Consider the following 26,191-nt stretch of genomic DNA (forward strand, 5'->3'; position numbering starts at 1 on the left):
GCCTACTTACCTACACCAATGACATGCAACAAGTGTGTAAAATTACGAAGAAAAATTGGAGACTCTTGACAATAGATGAGGGTATAAAGAACATTGTTGGGGAGACTTCCAGGTTCAGTTTTAAGACCAAACATAATTTGAAGAGTATATTATGCCACAAGCATGGACTAAATAAATCATGGGGGTGGCTATTTTTAAGGAAGTGGTGCAAGCCATGCCCCTGTATTAATAACAGCAATAATTGTATACGTCCTATTAAATCTAAAGCCTATAAGTGACATGCATATGCAGACTGCAACACAAGAAATATATATGCAGCACTTGGTCACTGTTTTTTTACACAGGCAAGACCAACAGACCCTTTAAGGAAAGGATGCTGCACCACCTCAGTGACATCAGACAGTAATGAGAATAGTGCTTCATCACAGCACAGGGGAAAGACTCCTGGACATAGATTTTCTTTTTTAGTGCTGTATTTAATCCATGAAACAGTGAGGGGAGGTGACGTATGGACTAAGACTGAAATGTTAGCGTTAAGGTGGATAATTCATTTACAAGCAGATAAGCCACCTGGCTTGAGCAGAGTACTCCCTCTTAAACCTGTTTTGAAGGGGCAGAGGCTCCCTAGATGAACATCGGTTGGTTAGGATTTGTTTTACAAAAGGATGCTCTTAACTGGGAGTAATTAAGAATCTGAAGAAGGCTTAACACCAAAAGCACTTACCCATTATTGCTTTTTATCATTTTCTCATGTTGCTTCCTTTTAATAAATCCTTCTCTGTGATAAAGCAGCTCTTTGCTTCCTATACACGTATGACTTTGGTGGAGCTGCCTTTAGCGATCTGGGATTTTCTTTGTATAGTTATTCTCATTATCAGTAATATATAATTATTGACCATGAGGTGGGTAAGGCCAATCTTTAACCAAATGGGATTGGTTAATTTGAGTACAAAAAGGGAAAATAGCTGGGCTTAAAATGGCCCACAAGGCAACTAGCTTAGTACTTAACTTTGAACCTCTGAGTAACGATCACAGTAATGTTGATGACTTGTTATTCGTACATTGCTGTTACACAAGTTATAATGACCATCTGTGCACACTTCTGAAGTCTGTGGAAAAAGATAAAGAAATAATGTTCAGACCATGCACAGCCCAACACAAGATGTACACACCTCTGTGGTTTAGAAGGAAATGTTCCCCAGCCCCAGCCCTGCTGGAGTTCAGAGCAGAGGACACTACTAAGCCTCTGACAAAATCCACTTATACAGCTCTGAAGGTCTGGATGTTCTGTGATGCATTTTATATTGTATTGTTTTTGAAAGATAATTGTTTAGACTGAGCAAATGATATGAGAGTTAATTACTTTCATCCAGGTAAACCCGCCCACCTCAACCAAACAGTTAACACCCATTTCTTTGTAAAATTCAGACATCTGATTGTGATGAATTTACACTAGTTCTGCAAATCCAGATCGTGACTGTTTAAAATGAGCAAACAAGAAATCTGTCAATTATTTTCAACAGACAGCTTCCACCTCCACTACATCTGTATGCATTTCAGATGATGGTTAGTCACATAATCTGCATCTGCTCTATTCCAAGAAAATAGTAGCCACCCATTAAAATTCTTCACATTGCTTTGCACAAATCACATTAATCTTGTAAACACACACTAGTCCTTCAAATTCAGATTGCGACTGTTCAATGTGAGAAAACCAGAGGGTCAGTTACTTTCTACAAAAAAGTCTCCAAATGTGCATTATTTCTGAAAAAAAAAACAGATACTGACTGGCTATACTGAAGAAGCAACAAGAGGGTCAGTTACTTTCTACAGATACTACCTAATCCAGAAGTTGCAGCTACTTCTGTGTGTAGTTTTATTAACCTGTTTCCAAACTAAGTTATGGCACTGTGATGTGGTAACTGTTGAAGCACTCTCACACTGTAGCAATAGCATCTATTCTCCTGCTTTATCCACACTATCCTCAGATTTGTATTTTTTACACCCTCCTATCTCCTCATTACTTCCTTTGTCCTATCTTTGTCTCCTTCTACTAGCTTCATCCTCTCTTTTTGTTCTCTCTCTCTTCAGAGCACACTCAAGCAAATCTGCAGTCTGCGGCTACCATTCCACCCATACAGTATAAGAAGGAATCAGTACTGCAAACTAAACAAGGATATACATTTTGAGCCTCAAGAGCAGGGTCAGTCCACCCAGGCATTCTACTTGTATGTTTTATGAGAGTAAAGCTATTACATGTCATTCTAAGGGGATCTAGTGTCTGTCTGTCTGGGATGACATGATAGACAAGCCTCGCTGTTTCGCCAGAGATGGTTTGCACCTGTCACCCCTAGGCTTTTGAATACTGGCCAAGGCTCTTGCTGTCCCCATAGTGCCTTTTTTAGGCAAGGCTCAAAGGACAAACCAACCACCATAACCAGCACAGGTAACCAAAAACTAAAGGTAATGCTGCTCAACGCCAGAAGTCTCAACCTCAAAATGCACACACTCGAGGCACTCCTCAGTATGGAGAAAATCGATGTTTGTGCAGTGACGGAAACCTGGTTCAAGGCTCCAGAGAGCACTCCAGCACTACCAGGTTACAATTCATATCATGCCTTCCGGCCTCAGTTACCGGATTGCAGTACAAAGGGCAGAAGAGTATCCATATTCATCAAGGATACCCACATCTCCAGGTTAGTGGCGCAGCCTGATGCCCCAGAGATCATCCATGCACAGCTATCAGCAGGCAAAACCACATTTCAAGTTGTAACCTGTTATAGATTGCCCACCATGTCCCAAGATGCTCACTCAGCATTCCTTGAGGTATTGGAAAATATAAAGGTCCTACCCAACACCATAATTTTGGGTGATTTCAACTACCCTGGTATAGACTGGGCAAACTACCAAAGTTCTAACTCCTATGCCCAGCGGTTCATAGAATTTATAAATTCAAATGCCCTTGAACAACTGGTATGTTCTCCCACTAGAGGGGACAACATATTGGATTTAGTCATCACAAATATGGGCGTCCATTGTACCACACCAGTTATCACTCCCTCTCTGGTCAGATCAGAACACAAACTGATGGCCCTAGACATCCTCACCCCTCCACCTCCCCCAGTCAGAGAAACCATCGTAAAAAAACTTTCCAAAGCAAAGTTCAAACTACTTGCGTCAGAAGTGGAAAGCTTCACTATTCCCTTGCAGAAGGATAATGATATCCAGGATGCAGAATCCTACACCAAGGCACTCTATATGCATCTTCAGGATTGCATGGACCATGCTATCCCAAATAAAACCAAGACTCCTTCCTCAAGCAAGAAGAAACCAGTCTGGTGGACCCCGGCCATAAGCAAACTTTACAATAAAAGGAGGAGACTTATACAAAAAAAGGCCAAATCTCAAGTAGAAAAATCTTCCCTGATCAGCATTAGTAAGAAATTGAGGGCGCTCATCAAGTCAACTAAAGCTAATTTTGAAAAGAAAGTTGCCAAGGATGCCAAGGATAACCATAAGGCCTTCTATGGTTACGTCAAAAACCTAAATGGCAACGCTCAGGTCTGTTCTGAGCTAGTACAAAATGGAACAAAATACACTGACCCCACTGACATTGCCAAGATCTTGGCTGACACGTTCAGTGCCAATCCCGCCCCCCTCACCACCTACAGGGCCTATTACTATTCCAGGGGATTGTGTAACTCCAATTATTACTGATACGTTGATTAATAAGGCTCTATCTAAAGCTAAAAACACTGCCTCCATGGGACCAGATGGTGTCCCGGGCTGTGTCATACATGAGCTCCAAAATGGATTAACCCAACATCTGAATACCCTGTTCAGTCTCAGCCTCTTGACAGGATATGTGCCCATAGAATGGTGCACAGCAATGGTGGTTCTGCTGCACAAGGGTGGGCCCACAACCCTGAGAACTACCGACCAATAAGCCTGACCAGTCTGATCTGTAAGGCAATGGAGCAAATCATTATGGAACTCATAAATGGGGAGATTGGGAACCTCCAAACACTTGACCCCACACAGTTCGGCTTCGTTAAGGGCAGATCATGCCTCCTGAACATGATGGACTTCTTTGAGACAGTTACTCAGGCTATAGATAAGGGAAAGGAGGTACACATGGCTTACCTTGACCTTGCTACAGCATTTGACACCATTCCCCATTTGGGTATTATTGATAAACTCACCAACCTGGGCATAAACCCTTATGTCACAAGATGGATCGCAAACTAGATCTCAGACAGATCTCACAAAGTAAGAGTAGCGGGACCTATGTCCGAATCCAGACCAGTAACGAGTGGTGTACCTCAGGGCTCTGTCTTGGGGCCCCCTCCTATTTGGCATATACTTCTCAGAAGTACAGGCAAGCACTGAAGGGTTGTGGCTGACCAAGTTTGTGGATGACTGCAAACTGGGTGCTATAATAGAGTCTCCGGCCGACATGGATATCCTCCACAAGGGCGTTAATGAGACTGATGCATGGTGTCAAAGCCATGGTCTCAAGCTAAATGCTAAAAAATGTGCAGTAATTCCCTTTGGAAAAAACAGAGTACCCGAGAACTACCACATAGGAGGTAACCCCCTGAAATCTGAAGAAGTAATAAGGGATCTAGGGACCCAAGTAGATAGTCAGCTTTCCTTTGATAACCATGTTGCCAAGGTGGTTAGAAAATCCTTTTATGTGACCCATCTGATCACAAAAGGGTTCGCATCAAGATATAAGGATGTAGTGGTGCCCCTCTACTCTTCCCTCATCAGACCAATTGGAATGTACCTGGCTAGGCATCTCCAGCAGCTGGAGAGACCACAGAGGTACCTCACTAAGAGGATTACTAGCCTCAAACAGTTGTCCTATGCAGCACGATTGAAAAAACTAAGGCTTTTCTCTGTTGCATACTGCCTTCTCAGAGGTGATCTCTGTCTAACATACAGAGCCACGTCCAACCCAGAACTGTTGAACATGCTCCATCTTAGCAAAACCAAATCTACTCAAGCTACACGCTCTAGGGATATAAACTTCAGCACAACAATGAATAGAACATGCTGGAGGGATTGATTCCCTTTGCAAAGACTTCCCTTGCTATGGAACAAGGTCCTGATCTACATAAGACAGGTCCCCAAGGGGAACCTTGACGAGTGGATGGGTAACAGAAAGTTCACACCAGGGATCATGCCAACAGCTCTACTGGATAGGGGCCAAGGGTACTAGCTGCTAGATCAAGGGCCTAGGGAACTAACCCAAGGGGCGGTGAATACCGCACAACGTGGCTGGGCTAATATATGCCTTCGGGCAGATAGCCCAGTACCTACCTATGAACATTAGCAGTATTTCTTAATAGTTCTCAGCATGCTAATAAAACTGACTGTTGTAGCCTTGTAAGGCTAGCACAGTAACCCTAACTGTCCAATAGACAGTATACATTTATACATTTAATTCAGATCCCTGTGACGAAATTAACCATCAAGCAGTCCTCTCAGTGCTTTCTGCCTTAGTTTGTATCACTTGGAGGCCCACCTGTTTATTTGCATCTCTATACATTCCCCTTCATTGCTAATGTATCTCCCTACTCTAATCTGTGCACAAACTGGTTGCTAATCAGCAAGTCAATGTGAAGACATACTCCCAACCTTAATAAACTTTGCTGTCTCTTCTCTCCTTCACTTTACAGAAAATTGAATTATTACTTACCCCCTCTGAGGCCTTCACTGATTGCCTCTCTGGTTGTTTTGCATTCCACCTGGTTTACACCCCTTGTGCTATCTCCCTCCCCCAATACTAAGTCTATATTAGAATCCTGCTGAGCATGGAGCCATCTTTAAACTTCTAGTCTCCCACCAGGACACAAGTGCTCTTCAGCAATTACATTCTGCTTACTGGTAAGCCATTAGACCTCAGGAATTTGTTTAAAGTGTTCAGATTTGTAAAGTAATACTTACTTTTTTCTCTTGTCTTGGTGGGCTCTGCCCCACTCCGTTCCCCCTCGCTAACGTTCAGGCTCTCTCCACTCCCCTGCCCTGTCCCCTGTTCCCTCCTACCCCCACTACCTCTACATTTATAGTAATCACAGCCACATCCACAGCTCACCATCACATCACCTCCACCAATCACAGCTCCTCAAGTCATATCACATTATAATACACCAAGTTGCTCCACACAAAATACTCTCAATCACTCTCATTCCCACTAGGCATTTTTTACATCACCCACACTACTTCCCCATCCACATATAGTGCAACCCTATAATTCCTATTCAGACTCCCCACCTAGAACCAACTTAAACTTTATAACCATGACTATCACACAACTAAGTCTAGTCTGTCTTCTCATAATTCTTTACAACACCACAAGTTATCACTCTAGCAATATCCCTAAACTTAGTAGCACAACACTACATTATGTACTCTCATATACAGACACCACACATTATAATAATATCTGCCCACAGTTGTTCAAGAACTACATAACGGACCAATTCAGAACTAAACATGTGTGCTCTCATTCCTACTCCAAAACACACAATACTTTCTCACACTCCTCAGCAAACTCCAACATCTGTATCACCATTTTAACAGCAGGCTCACCATAAGTGGGGATATCCACCCCGACCCAGGTCCAAATCCATCCTGTCCAACACAAACTGCTCCAACACAAATTACCTGGTTCCAAGCTACTTAACTGACAGGTACCAAGCTGTGAAATGGGAAAATTCTCTCTCCTCAACTGCCCATAACTATAGGAGACCCACAGGGTTCTATCTTAGGACCACTACTATTCACAGTCTTCACAAATGACCTCCATACCGTCACACAGCATCTATCATTCAGTATGCAGATGACACTACCTTAATCTGTGCTGGACAAAACATTCCCACCCTCCTGCAAACAACTCAACTAGCATTCTCTGATGTTGAAATCTACCTTACCAAAGCCCAACCTATCCTCAATCCAAAGAAAACTCAGTTTATAATTATAACCAGTTCTAACAAAAACACTGATAACAGTCAATTCATTATCTACCCCACAAATGCTAATCCAGTCACTCCAGTGGCACAGGCTAAGCTATTGGGAATAACCATAGATAACCACATACAATTTGACAGTCATCTCAACTTAACTTTAAAAAGTACATGCCAAACTGGGATCACTCTACCATATCAAACCATTTCTTACAAACAACACAAGATCAGCCATTGCTCGCTCCCAAATTCTATCCACCCTACTCTATGCATCTCCCATTCTGACTAATCTCAACAAAACTGAAGTAAGCAAAATGGAAGCCTGCTATAACAGAATTGCCCGCTTTGCTGCAAATTCCTCATATAGAACTCATCACTGTACTGCTTTGAGACAGCTCCACTGGCTTCAGCTGCCCATCCTCCTAACTTACAATCAGCTCTGCCTCTGTCATTCTATTACCTCCCCAATAAGTGCCCTGCCCTCAAAAACATAGTACAACATCACTTAGTCAAAAGGCCTCTTAGATCATCAAGCAAACTACTACTAGAAGTCACCAACAGCTACAATAGCTTTGGAGATGCGCTATATAGTAGTTCAGTGGCTAAAAAATGGAACTCTGTCCCCACTAGCATTCAAAACACATCATCCAAAGCCTCCTTTAAAGACCTCATCAGGCAACATCTCAAGCAAAGTTTGCAGTGCCATGACTGCTCCCCAGGCCAGTAAAAGTGGATAAGGTATACATACTAAATCTAGAGTACTTGATAATAATTTTCAGTCTTACTCACAAACACTGGCTAATCTACAATGTATGTACTGTACCTGTGTACTATGTATTCTACCTATGTTCCAAATTTCAGCTGTACACCACACATCTATTAATTACCTTTATTTTTAAATTAATATTTTTTTTGTTTGTTCTCTCCGCTGTAAGTGTTGATGTGCTGCATACCACTGTAAAAACATGTCTTTTGTAATTTGTGTGTATACTGATCATGTCTAACTAAATGTATCTGCAATTTTTCTTTGTAGAGCTTTTCTCCCCGGGCCTCTGCTGAAAAAGGGCCTTTTCGGCTCAGTCAGACACCCCTGGTTAACAAATGTAAAATAAAATAAAATAAAAATAATAAAATAAATAAATAGTTCAGATGTGTGAATGTTTAGCTTTGTTCTATGAAGACAGTAACCACACATTAAAATATTATGTGTTGCTCCACACAAATCACAGTAATGTTTCAAAGTCAGAATAATGCGCAAAGAGCAGCTGTTGGTTATATTCTCCCAAATAGGCCTACATTTTGCTTCTGTTACTTTTGTTCTTGTAGTTAATAGATTAACTATTTGATTAAGTTTTGCAACTACAACCTTTTTATGGTGAATAAGAAACATGGAACTCCAATGTCTGGCATTTTTGACTGAATGTAATCTCAAGTGGTTTACCAGAAAAATAAATAAAAATTGTGAGAGACAACCAGGCAAGTATATCAGAAGAAAACAGGAGGAACACTCTACAAAATCAGGGCCAACGGAGAACCATGAAACAGATCTGACTGTACTATGCAGTGATAAGGACTTCAGAAGGAAGGATCATGTCAGCACACTGTGTAGTGAAAATATGTTACTATACAGGAAAAATACCTCCGGTTTCTTTTCCTACCACAACTATTCTCTAGATTTTAAAATGTCTTGACTTTTTGTTCCATTCTGCCCACAATGTATCTGATTCATTGTCTAGGTAGATTGTGGCTAAGATAAGGCAGGATGCCAACAAATTGATGGTTAAGTCTACAACAGTTTCTGCATAGGACAATTGTCTTACCTCTCTGGTAGAGGTTCATTTCACAGATTTATTTGTTAATATGTTCTTAAGGTAAAGAAATGTGGTGTTTTTATACTTTAAGAAAAAATAAATACATGCCTGAAAAGTGTCCTTACTAGAGGAGGAAGAACAACATCCGAGGCTTCCATCTAGTTTGCCTATAGGTAAGGCCAGTCATCTTAATGTGATAAAATGATTCTACTGCCCAGCATGATGCCCTGCAGTGACTGACCAGTGTGGTGATATTGTCCTAGCGCTAGCAGTGCTAACTATCCCACATGCTGGCATTCCCTGACTGCTCAGTATTATGACATAGTCCTGTTTTTCAGTCTGCTAACAGTTTCCACTGGCCAGTATGTTGTATTCCCTGATGTTGCCAGTGTCAATTGTGCTGAAAATGTACCCCTTGAATGTTAATACTTCCCACTGTGCTGAAGTGGTCCATCCATCTGCTTTATGGACATGTTCACCCTAACCAGGGCAGTAGCACTCAGAGGCCATATTGCTTACCTGCTGTCTCTGTGTGGTGAGATATCATCCAGATGTAAAGTAATCTGAAATGCATTGAATATCAACTGCTGTGACACAGTTTTAATATTTAGTATGATGACATGGTCTCACTGCAAATAATCCTGAAGGTTCCCATTGCTTAATACACTACTGACACTATCAAGCATACTTTGATATTCCCACTATATACTGCTTTACAATGCTCTGAATTTTTTTCATATGATGACATTTTTTATATACTTTGTTGAGATACTTACACTGCGGCATCCTCAGGTTTCTCTTCCTACCACAGATATTTCCTACATTTTAAATTATTTTTTGAAAATCTAGCACCTTTGACTGCTTGATATCCCTCTTAATAGACAGGGTGCTGACAATCTTCTATGGTCTGAGACCCTATCAGTGAACAGTGTGCTGACCCTATCTCCTGATGTCCCTAACACTGTATAGTGTGATAATGAGATCTTACAACCTGATATTCTCTCTCTGCACACTGGCAAACTGATACTACCAATTCTCATTGTGCAGTCCATAGCCTAACATCTTCTCACTGGGCAGTTTGTTGACATGATCGTACAGCCTGACATCCTTTTACTGCACAGTGTGCTGAAATGACCCTGTAGACTGACATCTTCTCACTGACATGATTTTACCTACTGATCCTTACTCCATAGTGCACTATAGTGGTGGTACAGCCTCATATCCTTTTTCTTCCCAGTATGTTGAGTCGATGTTACCAATTCTCATAGCACGGTCTGCAGCCTAGCATCCTCTCACTGGAGAGTGTGCTGACATTACTGTATCTGCTGATATCTCACTCACTGAACATTATGCTGACATGATCCTGCCACCTGTCTTTCTTTTCATTGGACAGTGTGCTAACATGATCTTACAACCTGACATTATCTCATTATACACTATATTTACATAATCCTATTACCTGACAGCTTCTCACTGCACGGAGTGCTTGCATGATCTTACCATCTGTCATCCTCTCACTGCACAATGTGTTGGCATGATCCTACAGCCTGACACTGCTCAAACTGCACAGTTTACTGACATGATCCTTCTAACAGACATCATCTTAGGGTCAGTAAAGTGTGCAGTGAGAGAAATATTCTCAAAAAAATGAGCCCACTTCCAGGAAGAGTGTGGGGGGTGGGCTGCAACTCCCATCACTCCCTATGCAAAGAGTGGGCCCTCTTTAGCTCCCACATTATAACTACAAAATCATTAAACCTCAGGAAAATTTACTGTCAAGTTCATGTTTGATCTTCAGGTCCTGACCAAAGTAATTTTAATGTCACCAGCTGTGATGGATATCCTGAATGCCCTGTTTGCTACCACCTTGTATGTATGTATCACTGACCCGTGTGCTGACATATTCGTACTACCATATTTGCTGGCATGTTCTCAGTTTTGAGTGTGATTACACATTCATGCTTATTTGTTTGCTGACACACTCTCACTAGTCTGTGTGCTGACACACTAACACAGTCCTGTCTGCTCACATTCTTTCAGTGCTCAGTGTGGTAACACAATCTTACTGAGCACTGTAAAATCATGCTGTTACTCAACAGAAGTTGGAATGCAGATGAAACAACCAGTTTCAATTAGGTAAATGCTGGCATTTTATGAGCTTGACATGCAGAGTTGACCAGTCAATGGCACCAAATCCATGTGCCTGACAAACATTAAATTATCCACACACCTCTGTGTTATGCTTAAAGAAGTCTAAATGCAAAGCACAAAACATGAATCTGTAACAAGCAACTCAGGCATTCTTCCAATTTATTTTTAAAAATTGAAATAGAATTACATAGTTTGCAATAACAGCAAGAAAGTATCTATTCATAAATTTATTTTTGACTTAATTCCTTAAAAATCTGTTATCAATACATAGTAATTTAATCGTGGGGTAAAATATATAAGTAAAACAGAGGGCTGATCAGATTGAGTCAGTCTTCAAAACTCACACGCTTACCTCCTGTGTTTGCATTCACATTCGGGCGCCCCTCACTAGTATTGGCATAGCCTGGTCCATTCCCATACAGGATCGATGTGAAGTTTTTTTTATCAGATGCTACAGAGGATGCTAATCCTAATGAATACCAAAAGATTGAAGAAAATGTTTCAGTTGCTGGAACATAAGAGAGCAGTAAATAAAATCTCAATTATCTCTTCATTCTGCAGTATGGAGTCAAACTCTGTGAAAAAGGAAGAAAGAAATTAAGCTGAATCTGTAGCTCCTGTGTCATGACAGCCTTCTGAATCCTCAGTCTGATAGATGTGGCACCAGTGGAAAACCAGTGGCTCTTCTGATACTTTCTTTCAGGAAGTATTCAAAAGAATAATGTCACTGGCTTTTCAGATAAGTGACACCATCTGGAAGTGGAATGGAGCAAGCAGACACATTACTTGAGTCATGAGAACAAGTACAACCAACTCCGACTTATACTGAAGATGCTTCCAAGCCCTTCTTGTGTACCAGCCTACCATAAAAGTCCTATGGTTTCCCATGACACACAAATAACAGATATCTCTGCTTGGGTAAATTAAGTGCCTCCTCATATACAGCTGTCTCTTAGATCAGAAATAATGAGACCACAAGCAATATCACATTCCACACTTGAAACTTTTGTACCTCACCATTACAACAATGCCAGAATAATAAAATCATAAACTGTGTTGTTAAAAATGATCCCACAAAACAGTTACAGATTCTTGCAATAATCTGCAATGGCTGCTTCTCCAGTTATGATATAGTTGGTCAGCTTGCATTAATTTCTCTAATCTTGTCATTTACATTTGTAATAAATCTTTTTTCTGATTTTTATTTTAGAAGTTTTACTTACTTATTTTACCTTTCATATATTCCAAGTACATTTATTTTGCAGATACATGAGCTCTTTCTGGGATCATTTTTTTTCATCAAATGTCACTATAATTAGAAACATTTGTGGTGCCTCCGTCCATTGAACTTCTTGTACTTTCCCTGCCCCTGCTCCACACATCTGTGAACGTTCTCACTATGTGAATGACAACAGTTGGACTTTAAAAAACATTCCTTTGTGGAAAAAAGCTGGAAGACAGTCAAACTTTTCTCCACTCAAGTCTCTGCAGTTCTTGGCTTTGCATTTTAGCATAACCTTTCAGTACTGTAGAACATGGCTAGCATTCCACCTCTAAGTCTGAGGTTGCTGCCCATAGATGGTCTGTCTGTCGACCCAAACTTTCATGCCAAAAGTGAAAATGTGCAATGTTTCTGGACCCATTAATTGACCCTACTGCCATAGGAGGGAATTGCCCTTTTCTCTCACTAGTTTAAGTACATCCCACTCTACCTTCCAACATTGTACGTATCTGTCTGCCTGCCACAGAAATCACCACTACATTTCATCAAGCTGTTGTACATTCTGTGACAATTTGGGTGTAAAATTACACTGACTGACTTACTCTCTTCTGATAGTAGTGCTAAAGTAACCAGTGCTGTTTGGGCAGTTTGGTGGGTAATAACACAGACTATGGGTTCATAGTCTGTGTCACAGTCAACTGTGCTCAACATACAGAGACCAGAAACCTAATCAAGATATAACAATATGATTGTAGTTCTGCTCATACCTTAAAAACATATGTTGTGTTACATATAAAAATGAAATAAATATCTCTTATGACTTGTAAGTGTTGCACTGTATATAAGCAAAGCACATTCAGCCATGATCACCACCAAGTAAATAAACAAGGTTAGACTCAGTACATTGTTTGTCAGTGGTTTGCATTTACATTAAGTAAATGTATTTTACTGATTTGTATTTTAACATTTAGCCTGATTACAGTTAAAAAGATAATGTGTGAATGAAGGCTTGCTTTGCCAGAACCCTCAAATTATCTAATGATATGATCTCATTAGTCTTGTTAGGTGTAATATATAATTATTGACCCCCCCCTGGAAATAATATCAGCACTCTGGAAAATATTCTTAGCTACCTCTCTACAAACCTACCTCAGGAAACCATTGTCTTAGGCGACTTTAACAAAGACTGGGCAACCTGTAATTCCCCTAATCCTACCAATCACATAAATCTTCACGGTTTCTCTCAAATAATAACCACTCCTACTAGAATCCATAAGCCAAGCAGTAAAGAATCCACCCTTGACTGGATACTACTCAACAGCCATGTTGATACTTATAAACCAGGAACCCTTCCTGATGACATTAGTGACCATATGCTAACCTATATTATTAAACAAAAAGTTCATAGCCCTAACACTAATATTTTTAAAACCTCCCGTTCCAAAAAACACTTTAACTCAGTCAGTTTCCAAAATTAACTAAAAGCATGTGACTGGTCACCTTTGCTTCATCTTCAGCTTGATGAAGCAGTGACCTATTTCAATACCAGATTCCTTCAAATTCTAGATTTCCATACCCCATATCACACTTCCCGAATAAGGACCAAAACCGCCCCCTGGCTCTCAAAACTAACCAAACAAAAGATCCTCCTCAGAAATAAAATCTGGGCCAAATGGAGAGCCACAAAAAACCCATCAGATCACCTCCACTTCAAACAATTAAGAAATTTCAAACAATTAAGAAATTTCACCAAAAAACAAATTCTCCAAGACAAAAAAGACTATTACCTTCACCTCCAACAAACCCACCAACAAAAACCACAAAGATCCGCCGGTCAGGCCGGTCAGGCATAAACAATCTTCTTAAGCCAGGCCACTCTACAACTCTTGCCCCCTCAGGTTTCAACCATAATAATGCCAACCAGATTCCAGATGCCTTTAATAACTATTTTACCAAAGCCATTCTAACCCTAGCTAATACTTTGCCACCTGTCACCTCTTCCCAGTTAGATACCACTAATACTCCATCTCCTGCCTTTCATATAAAACCAGTACCCACATCCTTCATATGCAACCTCCTCTTAAAACTTAAGCCCTGCACCCCTTCTGCTGATTGTCTTCCTGCTGACTTCCTGCAAATTTCAGCTAAAGCCATTGCCTATCCCATCTCCATACTTATAAATAGAACAATCTCAGAAAGCAAAATCCCATCCATATGGAAAGTATCACATATCATCCCTCTACACAAAGGTGGTCCATCTACTGAACTTTCCAACTTTCGCCCCATTGCCTTACTCTCTCCAATAGCTAAAATAATGGAGAAATGAATTCACAGACAACTACTTGATCACCTTCTCCAGAATAACTTACTTGCAAGCTGCCAACATGGTTTTAGACCATTCCATAGCACAACCACTGCCCTGCTACCCTTCTCTGACACCATAAACAAAAACCGAAACAATAACACATTTTCATCTACACTTTTCATTGACCTTTCAAAGGCCTTCGATATGGTGAATCATAACTTGCTTATTGACATACTAAAGGTCCAATCACTTGATGCACAGGCATTACAATGGTTTAAATCCTATCTAGAAAACCGACATCAAGCCGTACTCTGGGATAATAATCTTTCCACACCACTCTCTGTGAACATAGGAGTACGTCAAGGCTCTATTTTAGGTCCTCTTCTCTTCTCTTTATTTATAAATAACCTACACACCACAATTCCACATGCCACCTGCATACAATATGCAGACGATTCTACCTTAATTTGTTCAGCCAAGTCCATAACCTCTCTCCAGTCAATCACCCAATCCGTATTTAACAGTGCTGAAAACTGGTTCTTGCAACATGGTCTCCTACTGAACCCCCAAAAAAACTAAATTATTGCTCTTTGCTCCTACTCTTAAGTCATCTCAACTGTACTTCACTGTAACCTCTAACAATGGTACTAACATATCCCCTGACACTACTACCCATCTACTGGGAGTAACAATTGATAACCACCTCAGCTATGATCACCATATTAACTCTACAATAAAGTCTGTTAACAAAAAACTTGGCACCCTTTACAGAATCAAACCCTTCCTAACCCCTTCTGCCAGGATAATCATTTCCCAGACCCATCTGATTTCTACCCTATTCTATGCCTCTGCAATATATACCAATCTTTCTAAAAGCAACCTCTCCAAACTCTCAGCATGTTACAATAACATAGCCAGATTTGCCACTGGCACCCCCCTTTAGAACCCACCACTGTCACAACATCAAACAACTGGGATGGTTAGAACTGCAGAACCAACTGCTTTGCCAACAGCTTGTCATCTCCCATAAGATTCTCTATCATCCTAACAATACCCCAATCCTCAATAATCTGATCACCCCTTACAAAAATCTTACTACACTTCGATCAGCTAATAAGCTACTAGTTTCCACTATTAAATCCAACAACAAAGCAGTGGACTCTCTTTTCTCCAACACAATAGGAAAAAGTTGGAACCAGCTTCCTAATGAACTTAACACCCTCACTTCCACTTTTCTTTTCAAAACGCTACTTAAAGAATACCTTAAAACTCACTGGCTCTGTCCCTGCTCTAACCCTGACTAACACCTCCTTCCCCTTGCTGCTCTCTCTCTATTCTCCTGATCTACTGCACTATGAGTCCTTGTGGTAATGAAAGTATATTAGTCAATAATTTTATTAATTGTTATCTCTCAAATGCTCACTAAATGTATTTTGTTTTAGTATATCCTACTATACTGCTTTGTTTCAAGTCTAACTGAACTTCAATTATAAACCATCTACTGTATTTCTGTCAACTATTACTATATATAATATTGATTGTCTGTGCCTTTGCTTGGAGCTTTTCTCCCCAGTCCTCTACTGAAAATGGACATATATCCAGCTAGACTAGCCCGGTCAACAAATGTAAAATAAATAAAAATACTAGAGCAAATTGTGTAAGAAAAATACAGCCTTAGGTGAGTAGCAGATTATCCATCAGGCCTATTACTGTATAGATAACTTTGCGAGTAGTGAATTCTGAAAAGCAGATTAGCAGATTACTTTCACTCCACTGTGGGTACTCTTGAGGGAACAGGGGAATATAACTTTATTGTGGGTCTTTGAAAGCAAAATGCATGAATCTAGTTCATAGGTGTGTACTAGACTAATGGCCCTGGAGCCTTTACAAACCTAGCCCATAGGATTACCCTGACATCGTGCCACCCGACCCTATTTCCCAGTGCCTCTGTTGAGTAGAGCCACTGGAGTGATCCCCGGGGTGAATTTTCTATTTTCCATCCACTCATCAAGGTTTCTCTTCAAGAGGGCCAGTGAGGTGCCCTGTTTGACATGTATGGGAAGTCTATTCCATAGCAAGGGCAGTCTCTGGGTTAAGAACCTGTCCCTCCAGCATGTTCTGTTGATTGTGGTAATGAGGTTGAGTCACTGGGACATGTGGTGTGGAGTGATTGGGATTTCTTTAGATGTAGCATTTTTAACAAAGCTGGATCAAACATGGTTTTGTATGTCAAGCAGAGATTGCCTCTAAGTAGGCGATATGAGACAGAGAATAGTTGTTTTTTTTTTGAGTCTGTCCATATAGGAAAAATGTTTAAGGCCTAGGATCCTCTTTGTGAGGTACCTTTGCGGCCTCTCCAGTTGTTGCTGGTGTCTAATGAGGTACATGCCAAATGGGGCATTGTACTTGATGATTGGCCTAATGAGGGAAGAGTAGAGGGAGACAATGACCTCTTTCTTCCTGGATGAAAAACCCTTACTAATGAGATGTGCCACATAGGACTTTCTGACCACAGTGGCAATGTGGTGGTCAAAAGAGAGGCTGCTGTCAACCTGTGTTCCCAGATCTCTAATAACACTTTCTGTGTTCAATGGACTACCATCGATGTAGTAATTCATGGGAACCGGGTTTTTCCTAAAGGGGATGATGACACATTTTTTGGAATTGATCTTAAGGTCATGGTTCTGACACCAGTCGTTGATCTCAGTGAGGCCTTTCTGTAGGATGTCAACATCATTTGGGGAGTTAATAATAGCTCCCAACTTGCAATCATCTGCAAACATTGTCAGCCAGAGACCCTTTGTGTTGGCCTGGACTTCAGAGAAGTAGATAACCAAACAGGAGTGGACCCAGGATTGAACCCTGTGGGACTCCACTTGTGACTGGTTGGCAGTCTGACTTGGAGTCAGCTACTTTCACACTGTGGGTTATATCTGTGAGCCAGTATGCAACCAACCTAGTGATATATGGGTTGATGCCTAGCTTAGTGAGTTTTTCTATGATTCCTGAATGGGGAATGGTATCAAATGCCTTCGCCAGATCAAGGTAGGCTGTATGAACCACCTTGCCTTCATCCACAGCTCTGGTGACTGACTCAAAGAAGTCAACCAGGTTGAGCAGGCATGATCTACCCTTCACAAAACCAAACTGTGTGGGACCCAGAGTTTGGAGAGTCCCTATATCATTGTTTATTACGTCCATGATGATATGTTCCATAGCTTTGCATATCAGACTCATCAGGCTAATGGGGTGATAGTTCCCAGGGTCTGTAGTCACTCCTCCTTTGTGGAGAGGGATGACTGTAGCAGTGCACCACTCGATAGGGACAAAGCCTGAGGTGAAGCTGTGATTGAACAGGGCAAACAGGTGAGTTGCTAGTTTACGCTGTAGTTCATGTAGAACACAGCCAGGGATATTGTCAGGTCCCATGGAAGCTGTATTCTTGGCCTTGGACAGTGCTGTTTTAACCTGTGCAGCAGTAATACTGGGTGCCTGGCAATATACTGGTATTGTGATTGGTCCTTTAGGGGGGAGGGGGAAAGTTGGCACTGAATCTGTCAGCCAGTATATTGGCAATATCTGTTGGCTCTGTATAGGAGGTACCATTGTGCAGTAGCTCAGAGCAAATCTGGGTATTGCCGTGGAGATTCTTTAAATAACTATAGAAGGCCTTGTGGTTGTCTTCACTATCTGCTGCAATTCTGTTTTCATAGCTAGCTTTAGAGGATTTGATGAGGGATCTCAACTGTTTGTTGAGGCTGATAAGGGAGTTTTTCCAGTCTTGGGACTTCACCTTATTCCACATCAGTTTCCTCTTTCTAATGTAGAGTTTGTTTATGGCAGGGGACCACCAGATTGGCTTCCTTTTTTTGGAGTGTCTTGGTTCTATTGGGTATGGCGATATCCATGCATTTGTGTATGTGTTTGTACAGTGCATTGGTGTATGATTTGGTGGTCATGCAACTAGTCTCCATTTGCATGGGTACCATGAAGTTAGCCACCTCTGTTTTTAGGAGCCCAAAGTTAGCTTTGGAGAAGTTTTTCATGGTGGTTACCTTTGCAGGGGGGGGGGTGCGGATTTCATGGGTGATTAGTTTGTGGTTGGATCTAACCAGGGAGGGGTTAACTATTGGTGTAGAGTAACGGTCACCCATGTTAGTAATAACCAGGTCAAGGATGTTGCTACCTCTAGTGGGGGTAAGAATGAGCTGGTCCAAGGCATTTGAATTAATGAATTCCAGGAAATGTTGGGCAAGTGTACATAAGTAGTTTTCCCAGTTAATGGAGGGGTACTTGAAGTCACCCAGTATGAGAGCGTTAGGTTGGACCCTAATATTCTCCAGTGTGCTTAGGAATGTAGAGTGTGAGTCTTGGGACATTGTTGGGGACCTATAGCAGGCTATGACCTAAATCACTGTCTTACCCAATGTTAGTTGCACCTGAAGTATTTCTGATGCGTTATGTTGAGCTACCAATCTACAGGTGTTCGTATCCTTTATGAATATGGAAACACCACTGCCTTTGGAGTTTCAGTCCAAGATCTGGGGCCAAAAGATGTGGAATGAGTTACAGCCTGGTAGTGCAGGGGTGCTTTATGCTGCCTCGAACCAGGTCTCTGTTACAGCACAAATGTTGATGTTCTCCATTTTAAGGAGTGCTTCGAGCAAGTGCATTTTCAAATTTAGACGTTTAGCGTTGAGCAGCATGACCCTCAGAATGAATTTGTATGTAACTGTTATGGTGGTAATTTGTTCTTTGGAACACCACCTAAAAAAGGCACTATAAGAGTGGCAAAAGCCTTGGCCAGTATCCAGAAGCCCAGGGGTGACAGATGTAGGCCATCTCTGGCAAAGCATCAAGGTCTGTTAATCATGTCATCCCAGGCAGACAGATACTGGATCCCCTTAGAATAACACCAGAAACTTAGCCAATTGTTGAAATCGATCATTTTCTGCTTGTACTGTGGTATCATTCTGGGTGAAGGTAGGATGCTGCTCAGGGCTAGAGTCATACCCACCTGGGCTACATAATCAGAGAGCTCCTCCGTATCTCTTTTCATGTAGTCCAGGGAGGTATGTCTCAGGTCATTCACACCCACATGTACAATGACAGAGTCATATTTGTACCTGTTGTTGAGGGACCTAAGTGCGTGCATTATTTGGTGGATCCTGGCCCCTGACAGGCAGTTGACTGCTACTTTCTCCTTATTCAACTTAGTGAGTGGGACATCAGTGTGCCTCACTATCGAGTCACCTATGACTAGTGTGTTAGGCATGCTGTTCTGCCTTAGGGGCTTTGGTTGAGTGGCACACTGTTTAGGAGAGTTATGTGTCTCATGATTAGTGTTGTGTTTTGGTAGTTGAGTGCATTTCTGCCTTGGAGGCCTTGAAAAATAGTTGTTTTCTGATTTGTGGTGCCTTACCTGATTGTCTTTTCTGTTCCTTATTACACTACTGATCACCTATTTATTCGTACCAAAAGAAAAATAGGAACTCAACCTTCAAAGAAGTATTTATGCTATGCTGTGCACTACCTCTCTGACCACCCTGTTTCCATTTTCTCTGTGTATACATCTGCTTGTGTCCCCATACCCCATGTCTTGTTTATTGTGATGACCACTCCTGGAAGATTGTGCTCTCGCTACATGTGTCAAGCACTATCACATTTTCGCTGCTGCATGTGTATAATATGGAATATAATTAGCACATCACTGATGCTAACCATCTTATAATGTGTTCAAGATATGGTGCCAAGATGGCAAGAAATTCACCTCGAGAGAAGCTCAACAGGTGAATCTTGGTATCTGTATTGCGAACACATAATATTAGGCTAACATTGGCAAAACAATTATAATTCTTTTTTTAATGCATGGGGCTTTCGCTGCTCCATATACTACTAGTTGCAGTAAAAGCTAAGCCACTAAATATTTCTGGCTTTCAAAGCCATAATGCATTTAGCGAGTTGTCAGAAAGGCAGTGTAACTCAGTCTTTTATGTTTACACTCACCTTCCAAGCCTTTCAACTGTCCATATTTTTGCTCGTATGTTTGATTTACTCCTCATAAAGTCTGTGTTTTTTTTTCCTTTGGACAAATTACTGTGGATTTAAGACACTAAATAATGACATACACTTAGCTTTCAAACTTCATATCCTTCAGAAAATGCAGGTGAACACACATCCTGTTATTCTAGTAACTTTCTAAGTATAACAGGATGTCAGGACATGTCACCAATGGACAGCAGGCAGAAACAAACTGTTTGTACTGCTGCTGTCATTTGCTGGTCAGTACTGGCAGATTTAGCAGTGTAGTCCAAGATGTGATCTTAAAAATTTAAACAGGAGTGGTTACATTTGTTAAGGTTGGATCTTGTGCACTGAAGGGCTTAACTGATTTGTCTTTTTCTAAATATCAGTGTGTAACACTCTCCATGCACTACACTGATTCATGTGACCCCAGTTGAGCCACACAATGAATTGATGCTACACAGAATTGTTCACTAAACATTCCCCTTACAGGGTATGTTTTACCTGATATGTAAAATGTCTGAACTCACTGACATGCTCACAGTACTCATAGTTTTCATAACAAAGTAGTCCACTCCTTGCCACTACCAATTCTGGTTGATTTACAAATCTCATTGTTTCACATTCCACTGAATTCTTTAGTCATTCAAGTTGCTCCCAACTTGGTGGAGTCAGGGATGCTTTCTTCCTTGCATGGCACTGCCCTCTGTGTGCCACATCCCTTCTGGAATCAGATACCAAATGTGCATCTTACAAGAGAAAGAGTATTCATAATAACAGAGACAGCAGAAAATATTGAGAACATTGTCAAAACCAACAGTAGCCTGTGTTAATAGAGCTAAGAATGAAAAGGGCACTGCAAGAGAGAGCTAGGAAAAAAACAGAAATCACTAGCTGACAGTCAGGAGAACATACATACATTAGAATAGCTTTGTTTATTAGCTGTGTGCCAAAACATGATTGCACATGGGAAATCGTGATTCTTAATTGTCTATCAAGACATGTTAGAGAGGCTGTGTCCTGCCTGTCCAGAAAAGATGATGTCTAGCTAAAAGGAAAAGCTGTACATATAAGAGAAGCCGTGCTCCCTAACCATTAGTCAGGACAGGATGCATACATAACAGCTGTCACTATGCATGTAGGTACTCAAGTTTGAGAAAGATAGGGTAAAGCTGAATGGAAAGTAGAGAACTCACCCCAAAACAGAACCAGAATAGAGGCCTACAGGTACATTGATAAACTCAGAATAGGCCAGAATTCTAGACAAAGAATGACAACCAAATCTCAGTTGAAATCCACTTTTGAACAGGTACAGGGACAGCTAGGAGATGGAACAATATGCTCCAGACAACAAAAAGGAATAGAGCAGAGGATGTTCCATGTTGGTATCCATTTTATATTCAGAGATTCATTAGTCTCAGAATGCTTAGGCTTATTTACCAAAAAAGCAGACTTACTTTAAGTCTGCTCTCAGGGTTGGGTGTTGAATTCCAGAAATCACAGCAAAACACCAGAACACACAGCCATGGGCTAAAAATATTTAATTCATAGGTTAACAAGGTTCATAGGTAGGTACTAGGCTATTGGCCCTAGGGCCTATATAAGCCTAGCCAAAAAGGAACCCTGGCTTTCGCCACCCAAGAAAATTATTTTCCTGTGCCCGTGTTGAGCAGAACCACAGAGGTGATCCTCGGAGTGAATTTCCTATTTCCCATCCAATCATCAGGATTTTTCTTGAGCAGTGCTAATGAGGAGCTTTGTATGATATAGATAGGTAGTTTGTTCCAGAGTATGGGAAGTCTGTGGGATGGGAATCTATCCCTCCAGCATGTTCTGTTTATTGTGGTGACAAGGTTTAGGTCCCTAGAGCGTGTAGCTCAGAGGGATTGGGATTTCTTTAAGTGGAGCATGTCCAACAGCTCTGGGTTTGACATAGCTTTGTATGTTAGGCAGAGATCGCCTCTGAGTAGGTGATATGCAACGGAGTAAAGCTGGAGTTTTTTGAGATGGTCTGCGTAGGGCATCTGTTTGAGGCCAGTAATCCTCTTTGTGAAGTATTTCTGTGGCCTTTCCAGTTGTTGTAGATGTCTTGTGAGGTACATACCAAAAGGAACGTCGTACTCTATAATGGCGCTAATGAGTGATGAGTAGTGGGGAACCATGACCTCTTTTTTCCTGGATGAGAAACCTTTTGTAATGAGGTGTGCCATGTAGAAGGATTTCCTGACTACTGTGGCGATGTGATTATCAAAGGTGTTAAGTAGACTACCACCTATGTGGTAGCTCATGGCTACAGAGTTTTTACAAAAAGGGATGACAATGCACTTTTTGGCATTTAGCTTGAGGCCATGGCTTTGAAACCAGGCATCTGTCTCAGTGAGGCCCTTTTGTAGGATGCCCACATCGTTAGGAGTTTTGATTATGGCTCCTAGTTTGCAGTCATCTGTGAAATCCATTAGCCAAAGACCTTCTGTGTTAGCCTGTACTTCAGAAAAGTACATACCAAACAGGAGAGGAACCAGGACTGAACCCTGTGGTACTCCACTTGTCACTGGTCTGAAGTTGGATTTGGAGTCTGCTACTTTCACAGTGTGGGTTCTGTCAGTGAGCCAGTTGGCAACCCATCTTGTGACATAGGGATTTATACCTAGTTTAATGAGTTTATCTATAATTCCAGAGTGGGGGATGGTGTCAAAAGCCTTGGCGAGATCTAGATAGGCTGTATGAACCACCTTACCCTCATCTATGGCTTTGGTGACTGCTTCAAAAAAGTCTATCAGGTTTAGGAGACATGATCTGCCTTTTACAAATCCAAACTGGGTGGGGTCCAGAGTTTAGAGATTACCAATGTCTTTGTTTATAAGCTCCATGATGAAACATTCCATGGCCTTGTAGTCCAGGCTCATTAGGCTAATGGGGCAGTAGTTCCTGGGGTCTGTGGTGGCTCTCCCTTTGTGGAGTGGTATAACCATCGCTGTGTGCCGTTCAGTGGCTACAAAGCCTGAGGTGATGCTATGATTGAACATGGTGCTTAGGTGGGATGCCAGTTCATTCTGCAGTTCGTGTAAAACGCAGCCTGGGATGTTGTCAGGTCCCATGGATGATGTGTTCTTGGCTTTGGAGAGAGTGTTTTTTACCTGTGCAGCTATGATTACAGGAACTTTGCATTCTTCTGGTATAGAGATGGGCCTTTTAAGGGGTAAGAGGGGGTTAAAGTTAGCACTGAACCTATCTGCCAGGATGCTGGCAATATCAGTTGGTTCTGTATATTTAGTGCCATTGTGCTGTAACTCAGAGCAGATCTGAGTGTTGCCATTGAGATTTTTGACATAGCTATAGAATGCTTTATGGTTGTCTTTAGAATCAGTGGCAATTTTGTTTTTGTAACTAGCATGGGAGGATTTTATGAGGGATCTCACCTTCTTACTGAGGCTGACCAGGGAGTTCGTCCAATCATGGGATTTTACTCTTTTTTGCAACAGTTTCTTTCTTCTGTTGTAGAGTTTGTTTATGGCAGGGGACCACCAGATTGGCTTCCTTTTTTTGGAGGATAGCATCTTGGATCTGTTAGGGATATCACGATCCATGCACTCATGTAAGTGCTTATAAAGAGGGTTTGTGTAGGATTCAGCAGTCGTACCTCTATTGTCTGTCTGCAATTGGAAGTAGTAAAACAGTTGTAAGCGTTTTCACAATGAAATTGCTTCATCAGACTGCCATTAACAAAATACATCAAATAAATATAGTACTGAACAGCCTATCACCCCTATCCAATTAATAACAGCCAATGACATCTTACATTCAATCAAGCCATGCAAAAGCAGCATCACTCATTTAAAAAGATACCTATAATAACAAGAATAAAAAGAAAAAAAAAAGAGAAGAAAAAGGGGGGGGCATTTATAAGTCAGTGCTTCAGCCTACATGCCCATGTGAAAGGTTTCAATATAACTGCATCATTTATTCCTGCTATTTTATCAGCCCCAAACTGAAGAATCCACATCTGTTCAGCTGACTCTGTCCTATTCTTTATGTCACCCCCTCTGATATTGTCTGTAACCACTTTTAGCACAAAAAATCTAAACTTATGTTGTGGTGCAAATTCTGTAACATGTTTTGCTAAGGCTACTTTCTTTCCCATTCTTAATGTCTCTAATATGTTCTAAAATATGCTCTTTAAAAGAGAGATTAGTCTTTCCAATATAGTACACATGGCAGAACACACAGCAGCTAAAATAGACTACATTGCGGGTACTGCAATTGGCATAGAACTTACACTCTATTTCAAAGCCCTCACTAGGGTCCCACATGCCTATAGCTGGGTCCCACATGTATGTAACTACATGCAGATCATCCCCTACAGGAATAAGTCCCAAGCCTCTGTGAATCAACAGAAGTGCCATATTTATAAGGTCTATAGCAAAGTTGTCTCTTTAATGATAAATTATTCCAAAAGCTAAAGAGGGGCTTATCTCCAACTATATCCCTGAGCTGATCTGATGGTTGTAATATATTAAAATTTTTCTTAAATATATCACAGAAAACACTGACATCACTAGAGTATGTCAGTGGAATTCTGATATTATTATAGTCAGTACTCTGATTCTTATTCTGAGTATTCACTACATCATAAAAATAGGGTCTACCCTTGGATTCGTGCGCTTTAAGACACTGATCAATACAGTGGTCCAATTCTCTGACTGTATAACCCCTAGATAGAAACTCACTTTTAGGTTGCTGTAGGGCTACCCTCACCTGGGTATCTCCACTATGTAGCCTCATTCTCAGAACCAGCCCTCTTACCACATTCCTAGCAACGTGTCTAGGACGCATACTATTTTTGCGTAAGAGGACATACTAATGTGTAGGTTTCCTATATAAACTGGTACTCACAGATCCAAGATCTGTCTTCCTAACACTCACATCAAGAAAATGTATTTCTTCTCGAGAGTGTTGACAAGTGAATCTCAAAAAAGATGTTGTATTCTGCAGATATTCCACAAACTCATGAAGTAGTTGGAGTGTCCCTCAACACAGAAAAAATATATCATCCACAAACCTGGTACACCATATGATATGACTGGAGAAAGCATTATTACTCATCACTTGTGTTTCTTCCCACTGAGCAAGAGCTAATTTGGCATAGCTATTGGCACAAGCTATGCCCATCACTACTCCAACCCTCTGAAGATAGAATTCATCTTTGAACAAAAATATATTAATGATTAGGAGCAATCATTGAGTCCCCCAATGATGTTAATATACCGCAGACAAATGACTGGTTAACACAGACAAATGGCTGGCGCCAAAGCCACAGATTAAAACTAAGTGTGAAAAAATGCATCATTGTTTCCTTTGGGAAAGCTGACATCCCTGCTAATTACATTATAGATAGCACCCACCCCCCAAGTGTAGATGTACTCAGGTTGACAACAATCTGAACTTTGACCACCAGATATACATAGTAGTAAGGAAATCCTTCTATGTGGTTCATCTTATAAGTAAAGGCATCACATCTAAATCTAAGGATGTCATAATTCCATTATACTCAGCCCTCATGAGGTTCACTCACTCCTGGGATCTTAACATAGCCTCTGATATGAACAGGTCATGTTGGGAGATAGATACATCTCCCAGAGACTACCACTTCTCTGGAACAAGCTTCTAGTTTGTGTGAAACAGAGCACCTCCCTGATCCTTTTCAAAC

At 41.1% G+C, this 26,191-nt stretch overlaps 1 protein-coding gene across 1 annotated transcript in view; it reads right to left on the reverse strand.

Moving 5' to 3' along the window:
- LOC122801137 (intestinal-type alkaline phosphatase-like) overlaps window positions 1-26,191 on the reverse strand; it is a 457,280-nt gene that overhangs the window by 18,622 nt on the left and 412,467 nt on the right. The window contains exon 9 of the mRNA XM_044070678.1: window positions 11,286-11,402. Within this exon, the coding sequence (XP_043926613.1) occupies window positions 11,286-11,402 (117 nt within the window). The remainder of the gene's footprint in view (window positions 1-11,285; window positions 11,403-26,191) is intronic.

The sequence above is a fragment of the Protopterus annectens genome, chromosome 4.part1 (genome assembly GCF_019279795.1).
Source record: "Protopterus annectens isolate FY-2018-M chromosome 4.part1, PAN1.0, whole genome shotgun sequence".
Classification (NCBI taxonomy): Eukaryota; Metazoa; Chordata; order Ceratodontiformes; family Protopteridae; genus Protopterus; species Protopterus annectens.